Raw genomic sequence first — 13,882 nt, 5'->3', positions numbered from 1 at the left:
CCCAAAAAAAAAATGTAAAAAAAAGTTTCATTTTTTTATAGATTTTTTTTTTTTTTAAAAAAAAGATTTTCTTACTACCCCATCCTTTATCACTTTTTTTTGTTTGTGTGAATGCACATCTTTTACCCATTTTATCCATTTAACTACCCACTTTTAAATTGGTAATATGGGTATTATTCGTTTTTACCTATTTTTAAATGAGTTGGATATCCATTCAACCCATTTAAAATGAATAAATATGAGTGAATACCCATATTAATTACCTATTCTGCCACCCCTAAGTCTAACAATTGGTTTTTCTTTTAGAAAAACTCTTGGGAGCAATAAAGTTGCTGCTACTTTATTATGATAAAGAATAAATTTAATTAGACAAATTTTGTCTATATTAATTTAATCAGAATGCAAAGCACTTTAAAATGAATATATAACAAATTAAATTAGTGGAGGCTAGGTTGAGTGCCCACAACTTTAATAATTAAAATGATAAAAGGGTTTAGGTATTAAAGATCTTAATTTAGAGCTTGCCAGTTGCCACTTAATTAATTCTTTTACCACTTCTAACTTGACATGTTTTAAGTAGAGTAAATTTTAGGTTTGACAAACACGAAATTCATATTTGTATGCTATAGTTATAGTTTGCATAATTGCGCTTCATAACAAATTTTATGTTTGCTATGGAGCATCAGATCTGTATAAAAATCGCAGGCAACTTTGATTTGTATAAAATCGGAGGCATCTGATTTATATAAATCACATCGATTTGTATAAATAGGGCGTCTGTGTCTATGAAAATTATGTTTGTATATCTGCATAAAATTTGAATTTAATTTGTATACAATTGAATCGAAATAAAACATTTGTATATCAAATTTCTCTCTCGCTTTATACAACACAATTTATACATTGTAATTTGTACAATTTGTGTTTGTATAAAGCGAGAAAGAGAGAAAGGCAAAAGAGAACTGGTAGGGGAAGATCTGTATTTGTATAATTATAAGTGTATAGGATGAAAATATATGTATTTGTATTTGTATATACAGTTTTCTCTCGTTTTATACAAACACAAACACAATTTATATACTTATTTTTGTATAAAGTGAAAGGCGAGGGAGAGTGGAAAGCGAGATCAGGGAGAGTGACGAGCGAGATTTCTGGGGAGGGAGACGAATGACAAGTATTTTTAAGTATTGGGTTCCATTATTTCTGATAATCATGATAAGTACTTTTGATACATATTAAACACATTGATACATGTATCTTTGTCATTACATTAAAATTTTGTAGTGTCCATCATGAATTCTTCATGTTTCACTTTCATAGCTAGCTTGCATGTTTGCTTGTATTCAATGTTTATTGCACAAATTTTGAAAAATACTTCCTACAGTTTCAACACGGCAGGTCAATATATACCTTTAATGATTGAATGGAATCGAATTTAAGATTTAATTATTATAGATTCAATTTAGAAATTTTATAACAATTCATTCAGTTTAATGTTGTGATAGATTGTAGGAACATTTATAAAGAGTAAACATACGTATTTAGCGGCTATTAAACTATTATTATTAAAGATTGTTTCTACTATAGTAGAACTACTTCTATGTATGAAACTTTTTGTCCTATAATGAGACCCATGAAGTTGCATCACGTTTTAGAAAGTCAAGAACAAACTAGGTTGTCACTCATGTAAAAGGAACAAAACAGGAACTTAATTGGCATGTTTATTTTACTATATTATTTTTATTTATAACAAGACATTTAAATGTTGAAATTATAGAAGTAATAATAAAAATAAAAATAAGAAATTATTTTTAATTTTTTTAAAGTTTAACAAGTAAAAATAACCGGAATAAATTTTTATCAATGTTTATAAATTAGAAAAAATTATCTTATTAGACATACATTCATATCATATACATATATGTTAATTCTACCTATAGTTTTAAATAATTATGTATCTCATCACTAATCAAGAATTTTCTACCATATATATTGAGGGACACACCAGATACATGTATTTTTGCTACCAGATACACTAAAATAGGGAGAAGCGAGTGAGACGAGAAGGGAGGCGAGCAAGATAGTCATGTATCTCAACAGATACAAGTGAATCACACTCGATACACACTAAATACATGTATCTGTATGTATCTAGTATCCAGATACATAGGAGAGTAACTAGCAAGATTTGTTATATATGTATTCTAGATACATGCGAATCCACTTGGATATAGTCTATCTAGAACAAATTACACATAATTTTGACCCCATGTATCCTGAGATACATGTACCTGAATGTATTTGAGTATCTAGACATATCAAAATCGATATGGTAATATCTATAATATTACAAACTAGAATATATCTAAATAATTAGCTCCTAAACTAGTGAGATTTCCATAATTTTTTCTGTAAATTATAATGATAGATGTAAGGTGAGGAGCCCAACTTGGCTGCATATATATTTTGTCACATCACATGGACGACTTTCTCAACTCCGTTTATCAATTGGCATATTTAACATCTGAGTAATTAAAATATCGATTGACTTTTATAAATTCCCTTCGATCCAAATTAGTTGTTATATATAGTTCACTTATTTTTCTAGACACAAATTCACTGTATGCAACACAAGTGGTACCAAAAATCAAGATGAGACAAAGTATTTATAGTATTAACTATTTTCAGAAGAAAAAATCAAACATTAATTGTTTCGTTGAATTATCAACAAACGATATATATATATATATATATATATATATATATATATATCATGTTTTATAGTTTCTTTGTTCCAAATTAGTTATCATGTTTATAAGATCTCACTCGAATTCACCTCAAATAATGTATAAAGAGAAGAGGGAGAAGGAGATTGAGAGTGTGTGTGAGAAAGCTTTTATGTATATTTTAGAAAAATGAGTGAGTTTTTAATTTATTTTTATATTTGTATGTATAAAAAATATTTTTCAATTATGGGAAGACGACACATAAATAGATAAAACATTCAATAAGAAGTGATTATATTTTAAGACATAAATAAATAAATAATTATGTTAATCAACTTTGTTATAAGTGGATTATAAATAAGAAACATGACAAATAATTTAAAACGGGACTATCACCAAAGTTATGGTGGGGTAGGGCGGTGTATTTGTCGGTTCAATTTGGTTTATGGAATTTTATCGGTTTGACTTATATTGGTTGTCGGTTGTCAGTTCAAGAACTTTATACTGATGTAAATATAATTTATTAACTTACTATCGGACTATCAATAAAAAAAAAATTCAAATCGTTAAAAAACTCGATAATATAAAAAATTAAAACCATTACCAAAATCGCTAAATCAATAACTTACTATCGATAACAATAACTTTTTTTTTATTCAAATTATCAATTTCAATTCGATTTTGAATAAAGTTTAATGGTGGGTGCATTATATTACTTGGAGAATCTGAGAAGTGTGGACCAAATTGAAATATGAATCACAAAGAGATAATGCACAAAATGAATCTTCTTAGAAGGACCACACCTAATAGATAATATCACTTTGTCCCCTATTTTTATTTTTATTTTATATCTATAACTCGTTATCATTTTATTTATTTATTTTCGTTTCACATAATATTACACGTTTTTCTCACTTTATATATCTTTTGGTACAATAATATTACATTTATTTATCTATATATATACAAAAGGAAAAAACACAATAATAAGAAAGAGAAAACAAAAATGGCAAGAACACGTTGTTATGACAAAAAAAGTGGATTAAAAAAGGGTACTTGGACACTTGAAGAAGATAAAAAATTAGCAGCTTATGTTACTAAATATGGCTGTTGGAATTGGCGTCAACTTCCAAAGTTTGCTGGTATATATATAATCAACTATTATTATTCTTTAATTTTCTTTAATCAAGTATCTGCAAATTCTTATCTCCATTTTTTCCCTCTCTTTTTGGAAGAGCGAGTTTAAGTAATATATATTATCGGTGTGAATAACTTTATATTATCATCAAGTTATCTTTATCTGATGTAGCGCATGTAAATATTTTAATTTTAGAATTTCAAATCTCATATTTTAAAGTGATTTATCTTAGATCGATGACCTCAGAGTGAGATCATCAATTGGTAAAAAAAATTATCTACACAGACGGTGTATAAAACTTAAATTCAAAACAAAAATGACACCTCATCCTGGAACATATAGAATTTTCTTTTAATAAATCTCAGTGAAAGGTTGAATGATTTATCCCTCCGTTTATTAGTGAACCATCTCTTCAGGAAGCTAAGTATGAAAAATATGTTTATTGACTTCATATGTGCAATGTAATTTTTCGGTGAAAAATTTAGATGAACCCCTTTCGCCTCTTATCTCTGGATCTAATCAAACTTCACTTTTATATTGCCAAAAATTGAAAACAATGAGGTATACAATAGTTTATAATACATTGATAATATAAAAAAAAACATAATTTAATTTTCGCCGGAAATATGAATATAATTACATCCATTATTTTATCTCAATTAGTGATGTTTTTCTCCTTGTGAAGGATTATCAAGGTGTGGAAAGAGCTGCAGATTAAGATGGCTTAATTATCTCCGGCCAAATATTAAAAGAGGAAACTACTCTAGAGAAGAAGACCAGATCATCATGAAGCTTCATGCAGAAATTGGGAATAAGTAAGCAATATATTTCTTTTTAGTCGTTTTTAATTTATTTTTTTATATATTTAACTTTAAACATATTATTTTATCTCTAATGAAATTATTTATAACTCTACAAATTTCTCTAATTTGTTTTATCCCTTGATCAAGTGCGACTTGCTTTATATATTGAACTCCCCTCCCCCCCCTCCTTTTTTTTCCTTACAAAATAATAATGTAAATTTTGTTTACTTTATTGAAGATGGTCAGCGATTGCTATTCACTTACCAGGAAGATCTGACAATGAAATTAAAAATCATTGGCACACATCTCTCAAGAAAAGATCAAAACATGAATTAACATGCAATGGAAAAAAGAGAGAGGCCAATAATGTCAATAAAAAAAGTGATGAAGACCAAAATATTACACCAAATGAATCATGTAGTGAAGTTTCTTCTTGTGTTACAACTGACCAAAATATGGAAAATATTATGGATGGAGAATGTGAGATAATTCAAGAAGAATTATTTGAAGAATCCATTGGAAATTTTTGGACAGAACCATTTTTAATAGATAGTTTTACAAGTACCACTAGTAGTAGTGAATTTTGTGTGCCTTCAGAAGTTGAGTATGGACTATTTGTATCTCCATTTTCTCCTATTATGTGTTATGATGAATTTCTATGCTCATAATTATTAAAGAATTTAATTTTGAGATGGTTAGAATTTGTGAAAAGAATTAATAGAGAGGTGGTAATTAATAAGTTGGTAACTATTTGATGCTTCCTCTTCTATTGAAATTGATTGTACTTATATAGTCAATCTATTTTATGTGGGTTGGGTCAAAAATTGATCAAGTTTAATTTAATCTTTAATAGTTTTTTTAAAAAAGAAAAATTGGAGTTGTTGGGTCATTAAATAGGTATAAGAAACTACATTAATTTCAACTAAAATGACCCTGAAACCTAAATAGATAAAGTAAAATGACTTTTAAAAAATAAAATAATTTAATTGATTAATTATTAAAAATTGAGTGACGATTCAAGCATTCACCATTCAACTCATCGAATAAAATTCTATCACAATCCATCTTTTCTTTAGAATTATAAGAAGAGTTGCTCCAGTACTAATAGTTGATGTGGAGCTTTTAATTGATTTGATTGTATACATATTTTTCATATAATAAGAGATTGCTTCACAATTTAAAACATAAAAATTTGCGATGAATTTTAAAAATAAAATCAATTTCCTATGAATTTTTAATGACAAAGTTCATAGCTTATTTTTTCGGTTCAATGAATAGATGGATTATTTTATTTCATTGTACCAACCAAAAAAAAGAAGATCTGAAATGAAAATTTGAAAATAAATTTATTCCATGTTTGATTAAAGATATCAGCTTAAAACTGTAAAATATATTATTCTTATATCAAACATTTCGGATAATTTATCATATATAAACTATAGAACAAATTATCTTAATTTTAATCCCAAAATTATCATGCTAAAATATTCTGATTTTGAATCAAACCTTTGTTTATGATAATTGATAATATCCTTCGCATGTTGAAATCTTTGTCCACTAGATGTAAGGTTAGGTGTAATATCGTAATTCGTATGGGGTTAAAAATAATTAAAGTAATAAATTGAAAGAATATATAAATATTTATCAAATAACTTAAAACGACGCATATAAAATTATGGGATAAATGAGAAAATAAATCTTGAATTCCTCATTTTGAGTTTTGTGTTTCAAACTATATATGTTGATATAATTATTTGGTACTTGTTGATATGGTAATTGGATTAATAAAATAATACTCATAAAGGATAAATTTAAAATATATTGAGTATATTTTAGTGAGTCGATTAAATAATCATACTAATAAATTTATTTTTTAATACTTAACATTTTATTTAGCAAAAGTATGATTTAGGACGGACCCAATTGTCCAAGTCAATCTAAGTATATACATTAACTGTCATTAACGACTAATATAATTAAAGGATATAGTCTAAGAAATTAAAAAAAAATATCTAAGAGCACCTATTTAAATTAACTTATTACAAGTCAAAATGATGTTTACACACTTTTATAGTATTAATAAAATTAAAAAGTATTTTTAAGCAGATTTACGTCTTTTTTTTTCTTTTTTTTTAAAATGCCTTCATGTTGCTTTCTTGTTACATGTAATAAACACAGGATGCTAATGTTCATCTATTTATGCTTGATTTGATTTGTCTCACACATATTATTCATAGTCCATGTCATTTCTCTATTATATTCATATAGTTGTCTAGAAATATCTTGTCATTTTAATATAATTGGCGCCCAAATAAGAATAGAAAATTAAAGGACCTAGTAAACGTGGGTGGTTCAATAAATATGGTAATCGATAGTAAAATTTCAATAATGCGCCTTAAATTTTGTTTTTAAAAATTATATATAATTTCATTGAAAGGTCTATTTTTCTCATATATGTGAAGTTGTTAAAAATAACTCTAATCAATTTCTTCTAATAATTAGTTTCATTTCTTATAATCTCTCTTGAAACATATTTTCTAGTTTTATTGGCCATTGATAATTTATCAACGACTCCTTGAGATTGTAATTAAATTTCAATTTTTCTCTCTTTTATTTTTGAAGTTTTGGATAATCACAATAAATCAGTTATATTCAACTTTGATTTGAAATAATCATAATTTTAGTAGGCATATTTAATGTAATTATAATAAATAACTTAAAGGACAAAATATTCAAATTTTAGATTCAAAATAATAAAAAGATAAAATAGCGTAATCTGATTCAATAAATTTATAATTTGATGTCACTTTTCGCTATTTCAAGATGTTTGATGCAATGCTTGAAAATATAATTTAAAAAATTAAATAGGTTTGACAATTTACTCTATGCTCTCATATATTTTTAGAATTGTTCATGAGATTTGGAGAAAATTAAATACGTATAAAAATCTAAAAAGGAAATACATGTTATTCGCAGAGAAATGTAAAGATAAATACACATTATTCACAGACAAAAGCGAATTGTTCAGAAGGTAAACACTATCAATTTTAATCTTAAGTTGTGAATTAATTTGAATCATCAAAAAGAGTTAAGTTAAGAGCTTCTAGGGTACGTCGGGGGCGGGAATAATAGTAATAATAATATCTCATTAATGATTTGTGAATTTCCAAAAAGACGGCTATTCTACAACCTCGTTGCTAGTTCCATGATCAAGATTGTTTAAGGTCAATTGTTTCTTTTCTAGAACCCTACATTTGTTAAATTAGGTCTTCGGCTTAACTCACACCCCAAAAGCTAGCTCTTGGGGTGTGAGTTAGGCCTAAGACCTAATTTAATATGGTATCAGAGCAGGGCCCGTCTCACCCGATGTTGGGGCCCCCAAAATCAAAATTACCCACACACCAGATGCTAAGCACTGGGAGTGAGATGGGATGTTAAAAAAATGACAAAAGTTCCACATCGGTGGTTAATGAGATGGGTGAACTCCTTATAGTGCTTGGACAATCCTTCTCCCTTTGAGTTAGCTCTTGGGGTGTGAGTTAAGCCTAAGNATTATTCACAGACAAAAGCGAATTGTTCAGAAGGTAAACACTATCAATTTTAATCTTAAGTTGTGAATTAATTTGAATCATCAAAAAGAGTTAAGTTAAGAGCTTCTAGGGTACGTCGGGGGCGGGAATAATAGTAATAATAATATCTCATTAATGATTTGTGAATTTCCAAAAAGACGGCTATTCTACAACCTCGTTGCTAGTTCCATGATCAAGATTGTCAAGGTCAATTGTTTCTTTTCTAGAACCCTACATTAACTGTTCTATAGAGTAGTCCTTGAAGAAGTCATGTCCATGAATTATTGGTAAGGAGTGACATCAATGTTTCGAAATTTAGCGGTGTCATGTGATGTTGCTTCGTCGGATATTTTTTTATTAAATATATAGAATACTACTATTCATAAATTGATATATACAGAGAAAATGACATGACATATTATTGTGCATCGCCATGATTTGATTCTTGGCGAGAGGTTTGAACTTCAATCTAAGCATAATTTTTTTGGCAAATATAATTTGTGATTTAAAATTGTAGTTAAGTAATATCGAAATCCAGTGGAAATTAATATTTGGACAGAACCATTTTTACTAGATAATTTTAGTACCACTAGTAGTGAACTTTTTGTGCCTAACAGAATTTGAGCATGAACTATTTGTATGTATATATATACACTAGTAAGGGGCCCAAAATAACTAATAGTATTTCACACAGCTTGAACTTTTGGCTCTTGGTTAATTGTGACACTGGTAATCCTGCCTAGTAAATTTTGCTGGAAGAAGTTGGTGTTTCTTTAGCGGTCACAAAGGAAATACTGCAGATATGTAGATCTTAAAATGCATATATCTAATAAAGGAAAAACATAAAGGTGCATGGCTATTTGGGTATTCAACGACAAGTCACTAAATAAGTTTACACAAATATATATATATATAACACAAAAAAGTATATGTTTGATTGAAATCTAACCCTGAAAATCATCATGCATACTTCAAAGGTAATAATCCAAGAAGAGTTGTAAACACTTCTCCTAATGATATGCTATGTGGAGTAGAAACAAGATGGACATGGGCGACAGACAGGATTCACAAGAAATTTTAAAAAAACGCATAAAATCAACAAATTATCAGAAATAACTATGTACATAATACACATATATGTGTTTGAGGTGCTTATTCAAGTGCTCTGCTGCAGACTCAGCAGTTTTAGCTCCTCCATGTCGATCAAGTACACCAAAAATATCTTAAGATTCATATTGAAATACTACTCTTTTCATTGAAGATTTATTGATCTAGAGGAGTTCATGGTATGCACAAGGTCCAAGGAAGGATCGGAACAAATGTAATGTGAACAGGGAAAGCACACAAAAACTAAAACCCACAATCCCAACCAAATCCCACACTACATCAACTTGTCATTTATTGAGAAATAAACAAGGACCAAAACAACATTTGCGTCCTAAAATTAAGGTACATAGATCAACAAAGGAGTAACTTAAGGTGTATTCGGTACAGAATGGTTTTAAAATAATCTTTTTTGTATACATACCGAACGCAAAAGAATAAGTAAGAAAACTGATAAATGGAGTAAAACGTTATACGTTCCTACTGACACGCATTTGTTGAGACTTTATTGACGAAGGTACACATGTGACATAAAAACCAAGTTGAATTATACACTTCTACATGATTTCATGGACCAAAAAAATGTTAAAACTTGAAATTACATAGTTACCTAAGGTATGTATGAAATTCAATTGTTATTATGGAAGGCTTCAGAAACACCCAAAGTTCCAACTGTTTGGAAGAGGTGATTAAGTCACTTCAATTCATCCAAAACTGCTTCTTCTTATGCCAATTTGCTGCTGCAGTGACATCTCCACTTCAGGTAAATTATTGACAAAAATGAACCAAAATACCTAATTGATCGTTGAGAGTGCTCGACGTTACAACAATGTTCACCTTTGAGCTTCAAAACTTTCAATGGTCTTGTGGTCCATATATGTCCCAAAATAATTAGATTCTTAAACCCCAATTTTAAAGCTTAAGTGAAAAAATAAAAATTCTTCATTAATGCGGAGAAGTAAAAAGAGAGGAAAAAGAAGAACATAACAAATAGCCAGCGGGGTAGCAGAGGAAGAAAATAAGAACGAAAAACCGTTTTGATACTCCGCAACTCAGGTCGCAAAGTGGTGCCTATGGATCAAAATTGGTGATGCAGCCAGAATGAGCAACGGTGTATTTCCAACAAAGTGGTTAGTTATACTGAATAAGCTTGAAAAAATAATATAAGAAAGTCAACTTACATACCCTCCAGCTTCATGTTTGATAAGTTTGTTCTTCTGTACGTGATAGTTTATTTCTTCGCAAGCTTTTTGTCGCTAAGTATCTGCGTTCCAAATACTAAATTTATTGTTGATTCCACTAACTGCAAACAGTAATGAATCTCAATAATTATTTGTAACATCACAACCAACAATACTAAAGCATATAAAAATTCACATTCTTGAAGAACTCTCAAAAGATGTCTATTGCACAATACATCGCAAATCTCCAAGTTAAAATCTCAGATAGATAAGGTAAAGGAACTGCAAATTTTAATAAACCAAAAATTGTCGGATACAAACAAATTAAAGAAGGATTGCAAAATAAAATCGCTGAAGTAGAGTTAGGGAACCAAAATAATGGAAAACACCATTGTAGAGTATGCTTACCTGAGAACAAATTAAAGAAGGAAGGCAAAATAAAGTCTCTCAAGCAGAGTTAGGGAACATATATAACTGAAAACACCATTGTAAAGTATGCTTACCTGAGGTAGTAGGCAGTTGTAAACTCCATCGAATTGAGAACAAGAACAGATGTAGCGTTTGGAGACGAAGGGTGTTACATAGTACAGAAACGGAATTGGAGAGAATAGATCAGGTGTTTGGCCGTGCTGCAAGTGCACATGGAAGTGAATGCTGAAATGTCCCAAATGCCCTTCGAATTCAATGTTATTTTCATCACGCATTGATGGAGAGATGTGTGCTATTCCCCTTTCTTATATAGTACTGTTGTGATGAATTTCTATGCTCATATTACTATAGGTAGTGAACCTTTTGAAGGATTTTGAGATGGTTAGAATTGGTGAAAGGAACCACCAAGGGTTGTAGTGGAGTGATAAGTACTCTTTCATTCTTAATCAAGAGGTTATGGGTTCGAGCCCCCTTGGGTATGGAGTCGTTTTGTTAGGGAGCACTTTACCCCAAAATGTGGGACTTTTCGGCGCGAATTCGGATTTAGTCGGACTCCAATGTGGATACCGAACACTGGATGAGGAATAAAAAAGAATTTGTGAAAGGAAATTTATCAATTGTACTTTATCCTTTCCAATTCTTACTAGTTATATATATATATATATATAGTGTGAGTCAAAGAGTGACATATATAGTTTTCATATGTTTGGAATTAAATTTTAAAACTATGAGTTCCTAGCAAAATGGAAATAGCACAAGCAGGTAGGGGTAAGATTTTTGTATACATCAATATATTTAAATTTCACTTACAAAACTATATTGAATATGTTGTTGTTATTGTTGATTTCGTACCAAAATATTTTGGTTTTGGACCATTTTCTCAAATTCTGTGAATACTATTGGCATTGAGAATTTATATATATAGTAGTGTAACAATTCGGTTCCTCTTTTTGAGTATTGTGTTTTGAACTTGTATATGACTTATTGGTCCATATGGTTCGAGTTGATAAAATCAAACACTTAATAATATCAAGGACATTATATATTGAGTATAGTTTAATGATTTGGAATAAATAGACCATACTAATAAATTTTGATTTGTTANGTTAGCAACACAGATACTTAAATAACGGGCGGATGCATAATATAGCAGCGCAGATACTTTAATTAATAACAGGCGGATACTTAAATTACTAAGTTGTTAGCAGCACGAACACTTAATTAACGGCGGATGCATAATATAGCAGCGCAGATACTTTAATTAATAACGAGCGGATACTTAAACTAATAAAGTATCTGGTTAAGTTGAATTGGGGGAAAATAAGGGATTTTTGTATTTTAGTAAAAGAGTAGGGAAATATTGAGAATAGGTAAAGAAGTGTTGTGTATTTAAGTAATTTTTCCTAATAATATCAAGGACATTATATATTGAGTATAGTTTAACGATTTGGAATAAATAGACCACACTAATAAATTTTGATTTGTTAATCATAACTCTCAATTCATTATTTTGATATGATCTTATATATATATATATATATATATAATTAATAAGATTCATTCATTGTCAAAGACATGAAGAAGCAGATGAACAATCAACAATGATACATTCACTGAAATAAAGTGAAAACAAAAGGATATATACATCCAATAACATGCATAAATGCTACATATATACATATATCATAAGTCTATTTCTGATACATACAAAGTGCATACACTAAAAAAAAATATGAGAAAATGGTCAAAAATCCCTCCAATCTATGGTCGGATTTCCAACTACACACTCATACTTCACGGGGGTCCTATTACCCCCCTGAACTATTTTATAAGGAAATAAATTTCACCCTAAAATGACATAGTTACTCATGTGTATTGTGGTGTAACACACGCACATGTCATGTCAGCGCCATGTCAATGCCACCCAATAAATATAATAAATGAATTATTTTTCTTATTTTTTTCTAATTATTATATGCCCCATTAGAAACCCTCCATTATCATTAAGAATATCACCATTATCAAACTCACTTCTCATCCATTGACATTCCGGCAAGAGAAAAGACGGTAAATTTTTTCTGACGAGTAAAAGTTTTTATGACCAATATCTTTATCCTATTCCCCACAATTTCTCTCAAAGTTCATTGTTACACATTTTACTCATGTTAGGGGTTTATGAAGGGATATACCCAAAGTAGTATATGGGCATGCCATAAATTTTGAATTCAATTTCTTTCTTTTCTTAATGTTGGTGAAAGTAGCAAACCAAACTAAAACATTGAAATTAATCCAATTGAAAAAAATGATGATCCAATTGAATTTTTTATTCCCCATTTCTAAAATATCCCAATTTGTGGTTAAATTCAAGAATGTGAAATTAGAATTACTGTTTGAGAGAAAAGCTTGTGAAGGTGTTGGAAATTGAAAATTCTATGTTTGTTTGAAATGGTTCCGATAAAAAAATTGAATTTTGAGTTCTTTATTTTATTACTTTGATTTGGGAGTAATAACTAAATTTGTTTAAAGGTTCTTTGATTATGTAAGAGACGGTTAATATGTAAAATTCCTGAAGATATTTGTAGAAATTTGTGATGAAAAATAAAAATAAAGCAAAAGTGTGTAAAAGAAGAAGAGGTGTAGGGTGAGTATGAATAAGAAGAAGTGTGGGGCGGTTGGGTTGGGGTGGGGGAGATTATTTTAATTTAATAAGAAAGAGAAAGAAAATAAAATAAAAATATGAAATAAACATAAAAGCAGCCCTATTTATTCTCTTTTCACTCTCTTTGAAAGAGTGAAATACACTTTCTCAGCCAACTCAGCATTCAGGGTTTATTTATTCTATTTTAAAACAGTTCAGGGGGGTAATAGGACCCTTGTAAAGTTTAAGTGTGTAGTTGAGAATTCGGTAATAGGTGGGGGGGGGGGGGGGGGG

At 29.3% G+C, this 13,882-nt stretch overlaps 2 protein-coding genes across 2 annotated transcripts in view; both read left to right on the top strand.

Moving 5' to 3' along the window:
• LOC125863338 (cytochrome b6-f complex iron-sulfur subunit, chloroplastic) overlaps nucleotides 1-13,882 on the top strand; it is a 324,107-nt gene that overhangs the window by 306,258 nt on the left and 3,967 nt on the right. The gene's annotated exons all lie outside the window — the stretch shown is intronic.
• On the top strand, nucleotides 3,689-5,454 carry LOC125863337 (transcription factor MYB114-like). Its single transcript, XM_049543526.1, has 3 exons — nucleotides 3,689-3,868; nucleotides 4,550-4,679; nucleotides 4,906-5,454. Exons 1-3 carry the CDS (start codon nucleotides 3,733-3,735, stop codon nucleotides 5,333-5,335), a joined length of 696 nt encoding a protein of 231 aa, XP_049399483.1. The 5' UTR covers nucleotides 3,689-3,732; the 3' UTR covers nucleotides 5,336-5,454.

The sequence above is a fragment of the Solanum stenotomum genome, chromosome 4, assembly GCF_019186545.1.
Source record: "Solanum stenotomum isolate F172 chromosome 4, ASM1918654v1, whole genome shotgun sequence".
In the NCBI taxonomy this organism is placed as follows: Eukaryota; Viridiplantae; Streptophyta; class Magnoliopsida; order Solanales; family Solanaceae; genus Solanum; species Solanum stenotomum.
The sequence above is the reverse complement of the archived record's forward strand: the minus strand, read 5'-3'. Positions and strand labels throughout refer to the sequence as shown.